The following is a 21,199-nucleotide window of genomic DNA, read 5'->3' as shown; positions in this document are numbered from 1 at the left end:
TCTGTCCTATTCTCATCTCTTCTTTTTCAGTAAGTTCTCATTTGTAGAACAAAGAAGCTGAGTTTTCTTGTTTCTTTCTTGTATCTCAAGGCATGTAATTTAATCAGCTATTATTGTGAGCTGGCATGTATTAAGGCATTTTGTCTCCAAAGCTAACTGATGGGAATCAAAGACAGAAATGTGAGAGATGAAAATGCAGTGATTTTCAGTACTCCATCATTGCAGGGAGTGAGGGATGCTCATGTGATTTGTTTCTTTTGTTTTTTTCCTATGTATTTTTTCTTTTAACAGTACAAAGTCTGAATTTCCTCTTACAAGAGAAAAGCAGAGAGGTATAGCACAAGTTTCTTAGTACTACTCGTTGCTAAAGCAAGAATATGGTTATTTGTTAAAGCGGGAATTACAACTCCTGCTTCTATATTCCTGGAAGAGCTTTTTGCTTCCAGATCCAGCATACTGCAAGATGAGCATGCCTTTTCTTGAATGAGTTACTGTAAGACCAGTGTGAAGACAGTCTATACTAAGAAGAGTAGCAAGAGGTGCTAGCATTCATTCCCACTGTTGTTTTGTAGGACACTCTTAAGTTACTGAATCTTGTAAAAAGACTTGCTGTTGTAGTTTAAGCCCAACTGGAAATCAAGCACCACACAGCCACTCGCTCAACCCACCCCTTGTCACCCTCACCCTAGTGGAATGGAGATGAGAATCAAAGTAAGACTTGTAGATTGAGATAAGAACAGTTTAATAATTGAAAATAAAGTAAAATACAGCAATAATTGTAAATTATAATAATAACAACAATTATAATAAAAAAGGAAAAACAACTGATGCACAACACAGTTGCTCACCACCCACTGACCCACGCCAGACCCCCGTTCACGAACCCAGATTGGCCCCTCTCCTGAGTAACTCCTCCCAGTTTATACACTGGGCATGACATTCTATGATGTGAAATATCCCTTTGGTCAGTTCAGGGTACCTGTCCCAGCTGTGCTCCCTCCCAGTTTCTTTTGTGTACCTCCACACTGGCAGAGCATGACACAAGAAAACTAGAGTCCTTCACTTAGCATAAACATGACTTAGAAAAAACCCAAAACATCAGTATATTATCAACACCAATCTCATTCTGAGTCCAAACCACTGCACTGTAGTAGCTACTGAGAAGAAATTAATTCTACCCTAGCTGAATCACAAATGGAATGTTTTCACTATTGCTGTTTGCAAGTATGCTAAGTAAATGAATTTCCCCTGCTTCTGTAGAGGCATATAGTAAGTTTCTAAGAACATGTATGCAGTAATGCAGTTAATTTTCACAAGAGGAAGGAGAGAACCTGTCTGTCGGCTATCACCAGATAATATAATAATGCTAGTGATTAGTCCATTGCTTCATGGTTTTTTAATATATATATATTCCCTGAGAACAACCTCGGTCAATTAGAAATGAAATACCAAATGAAGTGCAGTAGTTCAATATGTGAATTTAAAACCTGCTTATAGATTTGTAAAAACACAGCCAATAATAACACTAATAGATTTCTCAGATATGATGATACACTAGAATGTAGAAAATTCTTAGAATGGTAGTAAAGATCTTTCCGAATACACTTTCATAATTGGCCACATCCAACACTTTTATCCTCCACATGTGTTCAGAGCAAAAGTTGTCAGTGAGTAGCACTCAGATATACAGAGCTTTAAATGCTTATTTTTGTTTTGGCAGGTTTATTTTGGAACTTCCCATCCAAGGTCATATATTTCAGCCAACTTAACTGGCTTTAAGTGTGTAACAGGAATGTCATGCTTGATGAGGAAGGATGTCTTGGACCAAGCTGGAGGACTGATAGCTTTTGCACAGTATATTGCTGAAGATTATTTTATGGCCAAAGCTATAGCTGACCGGTAAGATGACTCTGAACTAAACTTGTTGCTTTAAATGTAGTTTAAATATTTTTTCTTTTTTTTTTTTTTTTTTTAAAGTGGTGCATATTGTGAGTGGAGGTATTCAGCTTAGTTTTACTTATCTATATTAAACATGTTAATAATATGTGCTTTATCCTGTCAGTATAGTCTTTTAGAAATAAGTAAACCATGTCACTGTCAATTTCTTTAGAGAAAAGTTTTTGAGAACTTGGTTTAAGTATTTGGTTTTTTTCCAGTGAAGAGTCTTGATATAATGCACTTTTTTTTTTGCCTATATCCATTGTAATAATATGGCACAAATGCCAAAGAAACTTTTCAAGACTAATAAAATTCTTGTGTGTTTGTTATCTAATTGGTTTTTGCATTTCTTATTTGCACGTTTTTATAATAACTAATTCCTTTTTCAGGGGCTGGAAATTTGCAATGGCCACACAAGTTGCAATGCAAAACTCTGGTTCATATTCTATTTCTCAGTTTCAGTCCAGAATGATCAGGTAAAATTTTAATCTTTACTTCTTTTAACGCCCATCCCTGTCATGTGCTTCTTTTGGGAATGAGCTGGTAATGAGAGGAAATACATTTTCCAAGCTAATTTGATGTAATGCCCAGTATACTAAAGTTCAATGTACAGCTCTTTCTTAGTGCTGGGAGAGAGGCACTAACTTTGAACAGGAGTATGACTTACACAAGTATTAAAAAAAAAAAATAAAACCTCCCAAGCCTCAGTACCTTTTAAATGGTATCTGCGGTATCTTTGGAAGGGAGATTTTTTTAGAGTATTTTATTTTGAGGTGTAAATTAAGTAAGGTTAACGTTTTCAGAAAATACCATGATGGCTCATTTTATGAGGTGGGGGAGGAGGGCATAATGAATAATGCAAAGTCAGAACTGTTTTTTTTTTATCTTTCCTAGGTGGGCCAAACTACGAATTAATATGTTGCCTGCCACAATAATTTGTGAGCCAATCTCAGAGTGCTTTGTTGCCAGTCTAGTTATTGGATGGGCAGCTCATCATGTGTTTAGATGGGATATAATGGTATTTTTCATGTGTCACTGCTTGGCCTGGTTTATATTTGACTACATTCAACTAAAAGGTGTTCAGGTATGTAACTTCATTTTCTTTGGAGGTTATTAAAGTTACTATTGCCATCTACTTTAGACAAAAGCTAAGACTAATTACGGTAATAAAATAATTCTCTTGACATGAAGGAAATTACAGGTCAAATCCTGTTACTTCTCAGTCTTTCAGCTTCATTTATAGTAGCATGAAAAGGAGCAAGTGTGCTTGGTTGCCATTTGGTATTCTATATTCACTTGCCTCTGCGTAGGCTCTGAAAGTTTGTCCATCTGTCCCCTTAATCTTCATGTTTCCAGTCTGTTCTACCTAGGCATATTCAGAAATTTTAAGCTCTTTTAACAATACAAGAACAGCAGCTTTGTGAGATTTTGTTTTGTTTTTTTTTTCTTATCTTTGTTGTCACAAAGTGTTATTTGTATTGAGGTGTATATGTACTCTTAAGTACATTTTTCACTCTATTTTGGCAATAATAAATCTAGAGGAGAGGTGTAGCCTACTTGTAAAAATAAAATCTTCCCATTACTAGGAGTGAGGCTTTTCACAAACTTTTATTATAGAAAGATGTCACAAATCAGAACAGCATTTATTCTCCTAATGCTGGAGAAACTATTTAGACTATTTTCTGTTGTGACCATATGCCATACAAATCAAATCTATAATTACTTGTGTATGCAAACTTATCAAACAGTTATCATACTGGAAAATATTATTTTGGTAGTCTTAGCACATGGTGGAAATAATAAAATTAAGACTTGTGTTGATTCTGTAGGACTCCAGAAGGTCTAGTAGTCACTTTCTGATTACTCTTTTCATCATGAGCAGCATGGAAAAGATCACTATGCCTACTCATCCTCTTCTGAAGCCTCCTTAATTTCAAACTCTGCATGTAGCTGGAAGTTCTCAAAGGAGCAGAAAATATCAAGATGCTATAAACCTTGTTTCTTAGTCCTACTTTTCCTATGCAATAGGCCGAAGACTTTATTTGAATTTCATTCCTCTGGGAATGTGCAAGAATGGGCTGTATAGATGCTGGGGTCTGTGACAAAAACCTGGTGTCTCTGCTTGAACACAGTTTTATAAGCTTAAGAGCTTATAAAATCTTCAAAAACGTGCAATTGCCACATTTTTCATTGCCTGTTGCTCTACATATAGGTCTCTTTTTTTTTTTTTTTTTCCAAACTTTCTGGGTCATTCTGCCATGCTCTTGAGGTTTAATATAGGTAACTGTGTCCTGAACAAGAAAATATTCTCGCCTTTTAAAGAAAACTGCTATTGATATATTAATTTGCATAGTAAACTTTAGAAGAGATTTATCTGTAATAAAATATTTTAAATTACTTTAAAGTTTCTCTTGAATAATCAGTATGTTTAAATACTTTTTTTTTTTTAATGTTTTTAGGGTGGTGCTCTCTGTTTTTCAAAACTTGATTATGCAGTAGCTTGGTTCATCAGAGAATCCATGACAATTTATATTTTCCTATCTGCTTTGTGGGACCCCACTATTAGCTGGAGGACAGGACGCTACAGATTACGTTGTGGAGGCACTGCAGAAGAAATTCTTGACGTATAGCCACACATTTGTAACTGTGAATGTCAAAAAGAGAAGGGGGAAAGAAAAGTATTATAAATTGTTTATATACTTTTAAGAAAAATCTACCTTCATTAGTTTTATTACTTGTATGTTTGGTATCTGTTCTTTAATTTATTTTTGCATGGCACTTGCATCTGTGAAAATACATCTGTAGTCTTGGCCAAATGGTACCTTGCTCCTCTGTACAAATAGAAATGGAGAGAATTGGTCCTGACATCTACTTTCTGTAAGAATGCTCTGCAGTAAACTTTTTTTTTTTTTTTTAAAAAGTATCCTCCTGGATGTGAACAGCTTCTTACTCCTTGGTGTGTTAGCCTAGCAAATCTAAGGTTCACATAGCTATTTTCCAGCTGGATTGCACAAGGCTGTACCTAGTAAAAGCACAGAGGTACAGCTGATTTTTGTTTTATCCCACTAAATTGAGCTAGTAATGGGACCTTGGGAAAGAAGCTTTGAAATGCTTTATGCCTACCTCTTGTAGTTGCTGCAGAACAATATGAATAGAAAGGTAAAACTGCTTTGCAAAAACAAACTAAAGCTGGAGTCTTGTGTATATATGTCCTATATGTATATAGGAAATATTTTAATCATTGCAATGAACCAAAAGTGGACTGTGTTTGATAGAGCTGGAAGGAATTACTGGTCAGGCATGTATTGTGGGCATCTTTTGGCCAAGTCTGATCTGGTTCTGTCTTGAACCTTGTTAAGCACTGTGCTGTAACTAGCCAAGCAGATCTCCTCAATACTTCCATCCTTTTTTAAGGGGTATTTGTTTTTTCCCTGTGAGTGAATGCATTTATTGGGGGGGAAAGTGTTGTGTGTGTGTTGGGGTGTGGGGGGACACATAATAGGGGATAGAAGGGAGCAGAAACACATTTCAGAAACATTTCACACGTGAGCTATTTTCTTACACAATGTCTTAAGAATGTAATTTCATGATGCAGGTATTTACTATCTTTTTAAAGTGAACATACATACCTATACTAGTCATAATTAAGTATTCAGTTGCAGTAGATATTGTGAATATATTAAAGGGCCAGCTGAGTTTGCTGTTACTGATTAAAATTGTAGTCTTAATTTAGATATCAAAACTAAGTCTACTCTTGGCTTTTTGCCTTCTACTGTTAGTCTAGCCTTTAAATTGGACTTCTGTATTCCAGTGGTATGACTAAAAGGACTAGATTATAATGCATGCCATGTTTTTCCCCCTCTCTGTTCCCTGTACCTTAGTTTTCAACCTCATTGTGAAACTTCCAGATTTGTGGTGAACTGGACTTGTTTTCTTCAAACACTTTTAAATTAAAAAAAACCACAGTGAAGCTAGAGAAGAATGTTGCATAAGCCTTTTGTTTTTATAATTGTATTTATGCTGCTTTACTTTTCTTCATATGGAATAGTTTACTGTCACCATGAATGTGAGCTGCTAATTACAAGGTTATGTCAACAAAGCAGCTTTAAAAGTTGGAGGATGATGTGTAGCATATTAGCAATAATGACATGTATTTATAAAAATGAACTTTTTACCTTACTGAGCCAATCCCTTAGCCATCTTATGGTACACAAGTACAATATGTGTGTGTGTGTGTGTTGTAAAACATACTCTGGGCCAAGATGCTTTATCCACCTTAATATCTCCTTTGCCTTATGATAACATGGAACTCTTTTAATGGGCATTTCTGTATGAACAAAGGCTTGTGATGCATGCTTCATTCTTTTCATGTGAATCAGGAAGAAGCGCTTTTCCTGAGGAAAGTTGCACACTGAAAGCTAGTCTAGTTGTGACCCACAAAAACATTCTTCTTTTGATATTGTTTTGACATAGTTGAATTTTGCTGACAATGTTTGTATCTTCATTTGTTTCATGAAGTTTGATGCCATTCATTGCACTGCTAAAGTGAAGCTTAGCTTGCTACTTAGCTTTATGCTGATTTCTATGCAGGCAATGGAACAGAACCAAAAAAAAAAAAGGCTGAACAGACTTCCTTTTAAAAAACCTGGGTGGGGATAATTGTTTAACAGGTGCTTTGGTATTAGTAGAGCCATCTTTGGCTATGAAAAATAAAGCTTCACTTAAGCAAATGGTTTCATTTGGGTATTTGATTGAAGAAATAGAAACCAGCACTGTCAAATGTTGTAGAAGATGCTGCAACAGTACTTCTAAAAGTTATAAACAGCTAATGTAAAGTTGTGTTGATCTACAGATGTGTAGAATACACCATGTTTATTTAAAATAATTGTCTTGTTTTTTCTTTTATTTAAAAATAAATTTTGAATACAATCTGTTTGGACTACAGGGGTTTTTTTTCCTTTGTTCAATGATGCTGTAATGTGACAGCTTTAAGTATTTATGGTAGTTTTAATTGATTTCATTTCTAATTAGACTTCACAGCAACAAATATGTATGTTTTGTTTTGAGTTTTTTTTACAGTCGTACCATCTCTTTGGGATTTTATATTTAGCTGAAATTAACTTACATGTGCCTAAATCTGATTTTGAGTTATCCTAAATTTTTTAGAACAACTTTAGTGTATAAAAACCTCACAAGTGAACAGAGTGAACTCTGTCTATTGTAACTAGTCTGTCTAGATTAAGATTTTAGAGATGATACACATTGACATCTAGAAGTAGTATTGATCTTTTGCTTTCAGGTACACTACCAAGAAAGCACTTTGCACTTGCTTTGCCATCTGACTTGGCTTTTTTTTTTTTGTCTCTTCCCTAGCCTTTATTAAGATTTTCATGTGAAACTTAGTATGAGACTGTGTTTACGACACAGTTGTTGGAATCTTGGAGGCATAGCATAAACGAACACCACTGGAATTACTCAAAAACTATTTATAGAAACTTAAATGTTCCTGTGTCCATTTTGTGCTGAATGCATTTGCAGCCACCAGACACAATACCTAAATCCTCTTTCCTGAGTACTTCTGTTATTTTCCTGTCTGCTATTCAGTGATGTTGTCATTTTATTCTGTACTTTCAGTTGAAGTTTTTCCCACTTGAATTCCTTTTGCCACTCTCCTGTTTCCTATTGCTGAGTGCTGACTACCTGCATTTCCTCTCTAGTCTGTTTTGTCATCTGGAAAAGCTTGTCTCTGATCATCTGCTTTCATATATCACTTCTGAAAGCTGTATCATTCATCTTGAAGGCTTTTGTTTCTCACACCTAATTTCTGACCATCTGATTTTAAGGTAGGCGTGAGCTCCAGCCATTCTTGGGTTGAACTGGTCCTCCAACAGCTGTGACACTAACTATTGAGGTTAAGAAAGCCTGAAATTTTGTATGGCAATACTTAAAGTTTTTACAGTTATACAAAGTGATTTCAGCTTATACAGTGTCTATGCTTGTATAAATAACACTTAGAAGAGAGAGTGGCAGTGTATAGAATAGCAATAATTTCAAACTTAATCCAGCTTTTGGTTCTGAAAATGCATAAACTGAAGTTTTGAACTAATGGTCAGATTATACTGAATGGTCCACTACTTGGATATTCAGAGTGATTGCACAAGTTCACATAAGGCTCTTCTTATCTCTTAAAATAAACTAAATTCCATGACACAGGCAGCGTTTATTTTTATAGAGCAGTTATCTGGGCAGATGAGAATTTCCCTTCACAAAGTCATCTCCGAGATTCTTACCTTAGTGTTGTAGAACTGCACTGTGATTGAAATCAGTGACTTGGGATGTGCTTTTTAACAAAAAAACCCCACCTGAAACAAACCACAATCCACCCACCATGGAACCCAAACCCCTCTGCCTTTGTGCGTCCTGTAGGTCCTGAGTCTTTAAAGTTGGATTGCTTTAAATGTTGCATTGCACAAACCAATTTCCATTGCCAGCTCTCACACAAATGAGAATAAGTGATAATTCTTATGGTTAAATTCCCCACAATATGCTTTTGCTTGTTTGTCTTGTCCCTAGAATTTGAACCTTTCAATAAGCAAACAGTTTAATGAAGTGCCTCAGACCAGTTTAGTCACTGCCATGGATGAGTTAAAGATTCTAGTTACCAGTTTCATGTGAAAAGTTCCTGTTGACAACATTATGTTGCAAACCTTTTCTGAAAATGTTTCTTTCTTTGTAGCAGTTTCTACTCTGTTTTCTATGATAAGTCCTACCTGCAGATCAGTGTCCAGTTTTCCCTTCAAATCCATCTTGTTAAGCATAAGCAAACCAGCCAGTCCTATGGATCCTAAGGCTTTAGGATCATATTCAGCTATAACCTTGCAAGGTTATGTCCAGACTGCATCCCTTTCAAAGGCAGTTTTAAGTTAGTGTCTGGCAAATATTCTGTGAAGAAGCCCTACAGAGTGTATCTGAAAAGAAGATAACAACCCTTTTCAGGGGAAGATGTTTGTGATGCCCATCTTCACACTTAGCTTGGGTAAAAATAACTAGCTAGCTTATTCCTGTAAACTAAGAGCCTGTGAAAAGTAAAGTAGTATTTCTAATGCTCTCCAACACAGCTTTTGGAATAATTTATTTCTTGAATTCTCATCAGATCAAGAGTGGACTGCCGCTTATGTGCAGTTTTGCTTCTGGGGAGAATATGCTTCCTCTTTGTGATCTTAATCAGATCTAATAATTTTTGCCTAATTGTTGATGTGACTGCAGATACTCAGTTAAGAGGTGCAAACCAGACAGCCTTGCACTGGAAGTTTGTGTATTGCTGCTTCTTTCTGTCTCATCCTTCCACACATTCCCCCAGCACTTTTTCCCTGTTGCAGACAGGAAGGAAGGGCCTCAGCCAAACCCATGTGCCAGCTGGAATTAATGTCCATTTTATATGCAGCCAATTTGTGGATGAACGGGAGAGGTCAGGCTCATGTGCGTCTGCAGGAAGCCAATAAGCTCAATGAGAGCACAAAGCAGGAGCTGTCAAAAGAAATCTTTGCACTGGATTTTGATATAAAGTGAGTTATTATTCTTGACTTTACATCCTCTGGGCCTGTGTTAAAGTTAGATCTGCTTACAGGGTTGCAGCGAGCTCAAGTCAATATAAAGCTCTGCTGTACAATGAGCAGCTTTTCCTCTTTTAAGGCTTACCTGTTGCCTGGAAGTGTATTTTTACATGTTCAACAGTACCTTATTTTTGTTGGCAATAGCTTTGTCCTATCTCTGATACCAAAATATTGGGAGAGGTGCTGAGACAACAGAAGGCCTGTAGAGTACACTGGTAAAATGCAGTAACACATTCAAAAGTGACCCCTTAACCCCCTGGAAATCAGAATACATGAAGAAGCTATGGAGCCTTTGGGGGATTCTGTTGGTATATTTACTTTTTATTTCTCTATTGCATATACATATACTACATATGTAAAGGTTTATCTGCATACGCTTTTACGTATGAACTTTTATATATACATGTACTGATGCCAAAATAAAACCTTGTAAGAAGCCTTAATTTGAGAAACCTGTTCTTTCTGTAGGTGGACAATGTAGGTAAAATAACGATTTTCTAGTGTAAAAAGCCAGCAGCTCAAAGTTAATTAAATCAGGAGCCCCAGTGTCTCATGTGTCCAGTTTCATTTCATCTCTCAGCAGAAAGACTTGAAAACTGTAATTTCTTTTCCTGGACTCTTTACTTATAAGCTTGAACAAGGTTTTATTCATCTAGACTTTTGGGTCTTCCACTGAGAGAGAATTCAGAGACTCTGCTTTCTTAGTTGGCAGCCGCCCAAATCTGAGCAAGACAAGGCACACATTTTTGTCACTTGCCTCCTTTCTGTTCGGTTTCATTGGCTTCTGCTCTTCCCTTTTGGGACGACTGTTTTGTCCCTGAGGGTCTTTATAAAAAGAGTTTTCCCAAGGAGAGAAACATGTGTGAAGGAGAAATAATAGAATGAGAAGTAGAACTGTAGTGAGTGCAGTGTTAAATATGCCTGTGACTAATGCTCCAGAGTGAAGTATGGGCAAATCTGGGCACTTTTGCAGCACGTTGGGTAATGAGAAAGGATAACATGCAAAAGTTTAGAAATGTTTTTAAAAGACTTCTTACTTAAAGAGAGATAGGAGACCTCTGAGATGTTCCTCAAGGCTAGATCTCCAGAATAAGCCTTTTTCTGGGAATTTTTTGGGACTTTCAGCAAGATCTGTTGTTTAAGGGTTATGTTGTGTGACTGGAAAAGGAGGAAAGCAAGCCAGCAGGATTTGCAGCCCACCCTTCAGCTCAGTTGCAAGACATGATAATTTGCAGCTGTTGTCTCCTTGTTACGGACCATTCAGAGACCTTCTCATTTTGGCTTCCCATGTCTTGAGGCATTCAGCTTCTCTCCTGCAGATGACTTGTTGGATGTCTTGTCACTACTGGGCCATTGACTGAGCAGAGAGGGAGCTCCAGCTGGAGCAGTCATGTCTGGACCTTCCCCAAGTTTGAGAATGTCTACAGCCACAGGCTTTGAGTTCAGAATGTTAACTCTTAAAATTGCTGATGGTATGGTATGGTGATGACCCTAGCACGAAGGTTCTGTGCTGATTCTGCAGGATCTGGGGAGTCTCTTTGTGTAAAGCAGACAGTGTACCAAGGGATGAGAAGAGGCCTGGCAGATGGTAGAAGGAATGTTGTTCTGTAAGTATAACACTGGTGATGTGGGCTAGAAACCCTCTTACTAGAACAGCACAGGCTTAAAATGTTGGTGTGTTTCAGACATTCTCCTACAATGATGACTGCATATGAATATAAAGTGTGTCTTGTCTGTGTGTAGACTTACACAGAAAATGGTCTTGTCATAATGCGTCAGCAATACGCTAAGTCTGCTAGGAGTGAACAGTCATATTTAACATTCGGTATTATGTACATAAAAACAATCTTTGTGCAGCCAGAATACAACTGCATAATATTTTCATGCTTTGCCTGTCAAACAGATTGCTTTTGTATGCGGCAGGTGATGACTAAAGAGATTATTTCATTTAGCTTAAAGACGTAGTTGAAATGAGCATCAGAAGTGAAATTTGGCATTTCCAGCCCTCTGTCCTATGATTAATAGAGAAGCTGGTACATTTCTACCTCAGGCAGTCTGTTGCTGATAAACAGTGGGCCCATTCTTTATCATCATATAAAGTGATTAAACCAACTCCATGTAGCAGGAAAGACTACACTTGTCGATATGATCTGTTTCAAGTCTGTTTTTTGCAGAGTCTCAGTGAAGTAGCCTAAGGCTAGCTCAGATATGGATATCAGAGGCCATGTATCCATAGGGTTGTTCAAAGTCAAAGAGCTACAGGTATCTCTGGGAAAATTGCCCTTCAAGTCCTTCAAATGGCTGTTTTGCAGGACTATAGAAGCCAGTTTTCTGGCCACAAAATGATGCCATTTTGCACTGCAAGTAGGATTTCCTGCTGTTGTTTCAAGTCTAAGCACAGATCACACTCTAAAGCAAAGTATCTTAGAGACTAAAGGAAACCCTTTCTACTAAACCATTTCTTCCACCTCCAATACCCAGTAGCTTTCCCCTCTAAAAAGCATCATGGAGTTCATCGAAATCATAGCTTCCAACATCATGCTGGGGTTTTTTCTACCTCTCTAGGCTGTGAATTGTTTTGAGCTTCTTGATCCCCAGGAAGTTGGGAAGCTGTCATCATAAATAGACGGGACACAGTTTTCTTCCTTTTTCCTGGTGGGAGATGGCAAGTGTCTGAAGGGACTGAAGCTCTGCTGTTTCAATGCTCTGCATCCTGCTGCCTTCATCTGGTTTGCGCTGTAGCCTCGTATGATGTCTGCTGCATCTGTGACAGCCATTTGGTCCCATTGCAACACTGCAATCAGTGGAAAAATCAAGAGAAATTTACCATTTCCTCCCTGCTGTTAGCAATGCTGGATGAAATCAGGGAGTACTAAAGGGCACACTCAGTTCCAGGCTGGTGAACCTTATCTCCATGTCCCACAGGGTGCAGAAGATGTGAGTCTGATACACTGATGCTTGGCAGTCCCTTTCTGTAATTGCTCAGCATTTATTCAGAGAGAAATAGGTTTTTGAAAAGTCTCGCTGTGGTGTTCCTGTGAAAAAACAGCTCTTGCTGCCCATCTCCTAAACAATTTTTGTGTTACTGGGCCCTGGGCTTTTCTCCATACTTAGCTGAAACCTATTGTTTTCAGAGAAGAAAGGTGCATCACAACCCACTTGAGTTTGATCAGATTGAGTAAATTGCAGACATCCATTTTCCTTTGTGTGCCCAGCTGATGAATCCTTTTTTCCTGTATAGTCTGCCTAAGTTCTTTTGTGATGGGCTCACTTCACTTATTTACTATCTGTATGTCCTTTAGAAGTATTCTACAGATATCCAGGAGTCCATAGACAGTGACTCAGAAGACACCAGTCTAAGAAAACTGAGTGACAAATACCTTTCTACTCCCCACCAGAGAGGATCCATGCTACCACAGGGATCTCCTTGGTAAAAATGAATATTGGATACTTTAGAGGAAGACAATCACTGCTGCTGCAAACAGCATCAAACAGCCCACTGTGAGGATTCTTGTAGCACTGGGACTTCTTGACTTCTTGCTCCCTTGTCCATCCAAGAGTGAATGAGTGAGCTGCTGTCAGGGAGCTGCAGTGCAGTCCTCCCCACAAAGAATTAGGTGTTTACCTTGGATTCACAATGTAACTGAGATTGAAAGGGACCTCTGAAGACCTAGTCCAACCCCCTTGCTCAAAGTAGTGTCAGCTAGAGTAGGTTGGTCAGGACTGCGTCCAGTTACATTTTGAGCACACAGACAACAAACTCTCTGAGCAACCTGTTCAGCCACTCTCATAGCAGAAGTGCTTCTGGAAGTTCTCCTGTGTTTCAGTTTGTTCCCATTGTCTCTGATCCTGTCACTGTGCACTGCTGAGAAAAGTCTGTCTCCATTTCCTTTACCCTTGTCAGGTATTCGTACACATGGATAAGATGCCCTTGAGCTTTCTCTTCTTCACACTGAGCAGTCCCAGCTCTCTCAGCTTCTCCTTATATGTCAGATTCTTCAATTCTTTCATCATGGTTGTGGCATTTCCATGGACTTGCTTAAGGTGTGACCTCACCAGTGCTAAGCAGCAGGGAAGGATCACAACCCTCAATCTACTGGCATCACTCCTTTCTGTGCAACCTAAGTCACCATTAGCCTTCTCTAAAGCAAGGGTACATTACTCACATTCCTGGGCCAAGTTCAACTTGGTGTCCACCACGACCTTCAGATCTTTTTCTACCAAGCTGCTTTCCAGACAGTCAGCCCCCAGTCCCAAGCCTCTGTCTGTTCCCCTCCAGATGCAGGATTTTGAACTACTCCTTGTTGAACTTCATTAAGTCCCTGTTGTTGGCCCATTTCTCCAGCCAGACCAAGTCCCTCTGGATAACAGCATGACTTCCTGACTGCCATAGGTACAACAGCACTGTGTAAAAAGAGAGTGTGAATCTGAAATTATTTTACTTCAGTATAAATAGGGGGAAAAACATTCTATTACTTTGAACCAAAAGCAAAATATCTCCTTCTCAATATGAAATGGAAACAATGCAAACGGATTACTGATTGTAATAATTGGCTTTGACTGCTGGCTCCATCACTCATTCCTGAAATAACTGAGAGAGAAAAGAAAATAAATGAGTTTTGTAAATCCCTGATATATGCATCTGGGCACAGATTCTGAGTGCCTTCATTGCATTTTGGATAGGAGTAATCTTTTCTGGAAATCAGCAAACTGTCCTTCACAGCAAACATTTTTCTTTGCCCTGGTGCCCTCCCACCCAGTCTCTCAGCCAGATTTCCCCCTTTGCCTGCCCAGTTTTTGCCCTGCTGTCATCTTACCTCTAGGTTTCCCATTGCCATTGTCTTACCTCTAGGTTTGCTCTCTCCCCTCTTGCTTTCCATTTCTTCCCTCACAGCCAAGTGCAGATGCAGGCTGCTGCTCCCTCCCCAACAATGTGTTCATGGGAGAGAGTTGTGTTCCCTCATCTCTGTGCCTGGTGCAGGGACTGACATTGCTCTCTCCACCTTTACTCTTCTCCATTTCCAGGAGGTACCAGTTCACACGGAAGCCAACCACGTGTACGCCATTCATGTGCACCCCCCCTGGAGGACTTGAATGTGGGAAGAACCTGCTCCTCACTGGGGGATAAATGCAAAGGTTGCCATGGTGCCCTGATGGCCACCATCACGCAGACCACCAGCTGGTCCATCCCACTGCTTCCATGCCTGGGGGTGTGGTGAGCAGTGGGAATGGGCAGCATGTATGGTGGGTTTCTGCAGGGTTTAGGGTATGTCCAACCTCGGTGCCGGAATCCACTGCTTAAAAACTAGTAAGGGTAGTTAGGGACTGCTGGACTGGGGTCCTGGATGATCTGGAGATGCTTTGGAGGAGTGAGGAAGGCAGGTTGGGGAATAAAACAGAGGATTCAGTGGCTAAATGTCTTCTGTCTTGCCTGGCTATCCTGGCATTCAGAAAGCCAGTGCAAAGAATTGCTGTATGTCTGGCATTTACCATGTGTCCCTGAGGAGTGCACTTTCTTGGCTTAGACAAACAAACATGCCTTCTGGTTCTCCAGCAGGCTTCTGAGCTTGACAGGACACTGAAAGTTGAAGGCATGCCTTGAAACACACCCTTCACAGCAGGAGTTCAAGCATCTGCCACTTTCAAGGTAGTTGGGCAGATGCTGTGGAAGTCAGACAGTTCCGGAATTCCCCTGCTTTATACCGGATATAGTGATTGATAAACCCTTTGCAAAGCTGTTTCAGCAAACTAAAACCAATTGCAAAGTGGGGGGAGTAGTCAGGGTTGGGTTTGGGGACCTTTTGGAGTTGTATCTTTTTTTTGTTTGTATGTTTCTTTGTTACTTTAGAGTTGGAAGAACTCAGTGAAGGGTCTGGTGGCTGGCAGAGGGGGGTAACCTCAGTAACCAACACCAGTACAGTGGGCCCACACCCTCAGACAGTGATGACTTCTAAGGCTTAGCCCAGATTTCAGTGCACATGCTGGGTTTTGGATGTTGGGCTAAGTGATTTGGGTTTTATGACTGGCTATTAAAGCCTGCAGTTTAGTCATAAAATATATTAAGCTGTGGGAAATTGAGTTGCATATTCCATTTGATTTAGCTTTAAGTTAGCTAAGCAACATTAACCATGTGTATATTGTGCTTATATGCAATATATACACTTTCAAACTTAATTTATTGACCAATATTGACAACTAATTTGTATTCCTCAGGAGGATATATTTTAGATAAATAAATATAAAGCATGATTCTTTGTTTGGAAGCTTGTTTATGCAGATAAAAAAAAAGAAAATTTGCTGTTAATAAACCTCCTCCCCTTTATTTTCTATTAAATATATTATACTTTTATTTTAGTAACTGAAAAAATTGTTGATTTCCATGCTTACCTCTGTACTGTCTGGTTGTGTTTGCATTCCTGCTTGCTAGAAAGAAATCTGGTACCTTCTACCCTCTTTATTCTGGTTTGACTCATATAATCATGCATAAGACAGTAGATATGTCCTCTATGTGTCTTGTTTGAATGGTTATAGTGGTATTTGCCAGCAGTGTTATTTGGAATTAGTCTCTTTTAGCTATAATTGCTGTTTCAGAACCAATGTCTTTATTGAGACTAGATTTTCTCAGGTGTCTCTATTTGCAAATGTCTTCTTCAGATTTACAACACTGTGTGTATATACCTTGGACTTGCTCTTGCAGACTGGGTTCCCTGCTCAAGAAGGAACACAAAGTTTTGTGGCTGTCTTCCTGACAAAATCATGCATAGAAAGTGCCACACGCTGGACAAAGACTTTGGACACTGCCACAGAGGGAGATGAACAGTTTTTCCCTTGCAAACACGTGGCAAATTCCTGTGTAGCTACCATGGCATTGCATTCATCCCTGGGACAAGGAATAGTGAGAAAACTGTGATATTTGCTGTGATATTTGCTGTGTGCCTGTGGAGGTGGCTGAACCGTGCAAGAGCATAGACCAGGCTCAAGACCTGGAGGCTTCATTAATGTGTAAGTAAACGCCATGAAGGGCATTATCATGGCCCGTCTGGTGCAACTTCCTCCTAACAATCTAAAAGCTGAGGCAGACTGAAACTGAACCCCTTTAACCCATGCCACGTACTATGCTGCTTTTCTTCCAGGCTGTCTTTAGTATTATCTTTATTCTGGGTATTATTTGCTTTTGATTCCCATGAAAGGATTTTGAATTAGTTCTTGGACTTATATCACTGAGGTTTGCAGATATCACTGTTCCCTTGTCTGTTTCTTGCATTGTGCCTTTGGTGGCTGAACAGCTATTTGATATGGGAAGGTTTTCTGAAAGCCTGTACTAGTATCCCGGCATGTTGTTTTTCTCATTAGCAGCCCTTTCTCCATTCAGCTGAGAGCACAGCCCTGACACTGGGTATGCCATTTTGCTAAGATCCAAGCATGTGTGAGTAAAAGTTCACTCAGGGGAGTGGAACCTGTGGGACATGTGGTGCCGTGGGCAGTGTGGTGCTGGGGACATGGGAGTGCTGACTGGGTGGCAGAGTGCGTGGCTTTGGCAGCCCAAGGCAAACAGCCATTTCTCATGGTGTGCTGCTTCCACGTTTAATTGCAATGTAAAGCTTGAGTAACCTGGAAAGTGAGAAATCATGGCCACAGGTTGTGCAAACATTAAAAGTGCCGACTGGTCTGAGCCAGAGTCAGGTCTGAGGATGCCTTCTGCTGTTTTTAAGTTATTCATCCTGCCCAATTTCAGACCAAAGGAGATGGCAGTCCAAGAGTGCGGCTCCTACTGCTGCCAACGGACAGACTTGTCTCCTTACTGGGATCAGGCCCTTGCTGGGGAAATAATTCCTTCACTTAGAGTTGGTGCAACTATCTGGACCACTTCTGACTGAGCAAGGAAGGATGGAACAGCATCATACACACAGTGAGCTGCAAACTTTCTACTGTGACAGTCAGGTGGCTTCGGTAGGCCAAAGGTTGGGGTACAATCTTTACAGCAAATTCAGAGAAAGTCAAGGAGGGTGGATGGAGATGGGAAAGCCATTTTCTCACCCCTAAAAGTACTCATTCCTCTTCCTGTTCCTGGGGCTGGTAGGAAGTAATTTAAAAGAATATTCTTATGAGTCCTCATTCAACCCTGTTGGATCTATCACTACACAGGGAAACAGAGGTGAGTGACTCCCCACGGAGTCCCTCTACATCAGCAATGCCACTGAAAGCAAGTAGTCAATGCAGCCCATTTTCCCTCATGGAACTACACAGGTGGAGCCTCTGCTGTGACCCATGGTGTGGATTTTGCTTCTGGGCTCTCACACTGGAGGAGAGAGTACAAAGAGGCAGAAGTGACTGAACTGGCACAGTCACCATGTGCAGCTGGTGCCGCCAGTGCAAGAGGTGCTGCCCTCGGGACCCCGTGGCAGGGTTGTATAATTAGATTTCCATTTCTCCAAGGAATTGCTGCTGCTGAAGTCTCTTTACTACCCAAGAAGTGCCAATTCAGCACCAGCTCCCCACAGCCTATGCAGCACCAACTCTTTGTAATGTCTTAGGGGGTCCCAATGTTGAATCTGGGTGTCACCTGCAGGAGGTGTGGAAAACTCTTGTGAGATGAGCTGTTGCCTAAAAATTTTACTAAATCTGGGCTGCAGACAGAGCCAGCTGCCTTGTACTCATGCAAGGGGCAGCATCCTGGGGGGAAGGGTTGGGAGCAACCTGTATCCTTGTATCAGAGAGTACACTGTTCCTTATTCTGTGGGCACAGCTACACTACTGCTAGCTCTGATCATCAGGGATCATGAAACAGGGACCTCTGCAGCCTTCATAGCCACGAGTGGTGCTATGTTGCGTGGGGTCCCATCTGTGGTGCAGCAGGCTCCCAAAATCAGGTGCCCACTCTCCAGAAGTCTCGATGAATGGACCCCTCCTAGTGAGGGAAGTAAATTCTTTTGTTACTCACCCTCATCAAAGTGTTCTTTACTTTCTCATGCTCCTGGAAGTCTCTGCTGTGAGGTCAGGCACGGGAAACTACCAAACTCTTGTCACAGCAAATGGTGCTGTGATGTTGCACAGCCTTTGCCACAACTCGCTCATTTCAGAGAAACCACAGCAGTACCAGTTGTTCAGTTGGCACAGGCTGAATACCACAAAGGTCTATTTTGCTCTTTCCTGACTTTTTTTTTTTCCCCACAAAGGAAGAAGGTGATGCCATTTCCGGCAGATGGGGCTTTCTGAAGCATACTGAAGAGAGTGAGGTTTGTGGCAATAATGCCAGACCTATCAGTGCTGCCATTTAGGAGAAGCACATGAACAACATCCTCTGCCCAGCTGCTCTTGTTGTGTACATATTACTCATCTCCTCCATGCAGTCTAGATAGGAAACAGCAATACTCAGCAGATTATTGCAACCCACTGCCAGATAACACATCTGTTTTGTGCAAGTCCAGTTCCTATAAAGCTCTGTATACTTCCAGAGAAGTGACAAAGGCCTGTAATTCATGCAGCTGGGGAGAAGGTTCACACCTCTCTGGAGCTGCTGATCAGCTTGCAGGGATTCTCAGACATTATGGACTTGCATTTTGGAGCATGAAAATTGTTTGCAGGTGCCAGACAAAATAGCAAGTCGTCAGCACTAGGAGAGCCAGTGTTTGACCACAGCCAGGAGCTCAGGTATAGCTGCATGAAGCAAATGTTTTCCAGGTGTGTTTTTCCACGACATCTATTAGGCTGGAGAGCAACACCTCACATCTCAGGAAGCTGCTGATTATCAGGAAAGAGTTAAAGACCAGCAAACTCATGGGTACGTGAGCAGCATCCCACAGTCAGCTGCACTCACAGGTAGCAATGCTATGAGACATACTTTCTGTCAGTGAGAATATGTGTTGCTGGCCCATCCCTGATGTTGCCTACTGGACACTGGCCAAGGGGGCTAGGAACACTATAATAAGATTTTCAACCCCCATAATGTTCAACCAGGACAAAAAGGTCAATATTTGACTATTATGGTACATTTCTATGGTCATTTTACTGTCACAGACTACTGTATCAGCCACACGGAAATGCAAAATGGCTAAGCTCAGCTCCCTCCATTGAAAACGCCTCAGAAAGGAGGGGGAGGTCAGACCTGAGGCTCCAGTATAAAGTAAAATAGCTCCCTAAGCACTGAGCCTGACTGATACAAGTCTGTGGCTGGTAATTACTGTTGCCTTCTGGATTTCTCTTTTACCAGCAGCACTGATTGACTTCATCTTGCTGAACAGAGCACAAAGGAAAAGAAAGACATAGAGAGACAAGCAACAACATGGTCTTCCTGAGGAAGGACATAGCCTGCATGTGTATATCTTTAGTGCCATTTGTCTTGAAACACTCCTTGTCCTTGTCTTACTGTGGTTTTGCAATGTGGTGGGGCATAAATGACAGCTTTGTGCAAGGAATGAAAATAGTGAGTGTGTAGGATATACAGGCATGGAAGCTACCTGCAATGTGATTCCTCAAGCTGAGATAATTTTAGAAGGAAGTTGTTTCAAAGAAATGTTTCTGGTAATGAAACAAAACAAAAAAAAAAGGCACAAAAAGCTGCAAAACCCTGGAACTTCTGCATGAAATCAGACCTGTCAAAAAACTTTGGATTGCAGCCCAGAAGGAATCTCTTGCATACTAGCTCATGGCAATGAGCTGGGACAAGCCTATGGAACAATGCTTAACAATTCCACGTCATAGAGGGGCCTTTCATTAAGACACTTCCCAAGAGAAGTCACATGCCAACCCGAAATATCTCTGGTCGTGGTTGCACTGCGTATTTTGTTCAGCATTTGTTACCAGAAGAACCCAGGCACATTGGAAGCAGATCTTAGGAATTCTTGCTCCCATCTGTCCTGGACTGTAAATAGTCACGCTGTTGACGGCTTTAACTGCTGCTGTGTAGAAACTGGCCCTTTAATTTGTGCTGCAAATGGTGACGGAAGATTGTTTTCTCTTGATGCCCCACCCTGGGCAAGATCATTTCAGGCAGATAGGATCTAGGCTGCATCAAGCCGCTTAGTCTTGGTTTAAGGCCTCTGTGGCACCAAATGGGAACAGGAAGGAAGCCTACCCTTTACTGCACAACACATCTTTGCAAACTGCTCTGATATATTCATGTGTCACAGCTTGCTTGTCATGTGTGCAATGACTACAGAAAAAATTTGTAAGTAGTACAGTTTTCTAACTGTGCAACCATCATAACACTGCTTACTTGAGGTGCCTTAGTACAGAAATGGAATATTAGTATTTTTATCTGCATGTCAAATCACAGTTGTGTTTTTACTGGTTTGTAAGAGAGGAAATACCTTAGCCTCCTTGTGGTTTTTCTTCCCAAGACTTCTTCCTGTGAAGTAATGAGCACACATAAAATTCACTCTGGTGAGTAATTTAACAAATGGTTTCACTTCAAAAGTGAAACATACCTACTTTGGAGAGTAGTTGGTAAAGCTGCTGTTTTCCAGAAGTCTTGAAATTCCCTGTTTTTCTCACCTCTCTCCAAGGGTCCAGGTAAAGGCAAAGCACTTAGGATAACTTTCTGGCCTTGAGGAGTTAAAAACATGTGTCTGTAAAGATATAGTTAAAATTTTGACTTAACAAAGTGGAGAACATTACAGCTCCAGAAACATGATGGAGATCTGCTGGCT

At 40.4% G+C, this 21,199-nt stretch overlaps 1 protein-coding gene across 1 annotated transcript in view; it reads left to right on the top strand.

Annotated features, from left to right (window-relative positions):
- Positions 1-6,867, top strand: part of UGCG (UDP-glucose ceramide glucosyltransferase) — a 30,635-nt gene extending 23,768 nt beyond the window's left edge. Inside the window, exons 6-9 of the mRNA XM_018086174.2 lie at positions 1,721-1,899; positions 2,328-2,414; positions 2,833-3,022; positions 4,398-6,867. Of these exons, the coding sequence (XP_017941663.1) occupies positions 1,721-1,899; positions 2,328-2,414; positions 2,833-3,022; positions 4,398-4,568 (627 nt within the window). The 3' untranslated portion in view covers positions 4,569-6,867. The remainder of the gene's footprint in view (positions 1-1,720; positions 1,900-2,327; positions 2,415-2,832; positions 3,023-4,397) is intronic.
- Positions 6,868-21,199: the final 14,332 nt, after the last annotated feature.

This window comes from Manacus vitellinus, unplaced genomic scaffold (genome assembly GCF_001715985.3).
Source record: "Manacus vitellinus isolate BGI_N305 unplaced genomic scaffold, ASM171598v3 scaffold_9_pilon, whole genome shotgun sequence".
NCBI classification, from domain to species: Eukaryota; Metazoa; Chordata; class Aves; order Passeriformes; family Pipridae; genus Manacus; species Manacus vitellinus.
This window is presented reverse-complemented; position numbering and strand designations above follow the sequence as displayed.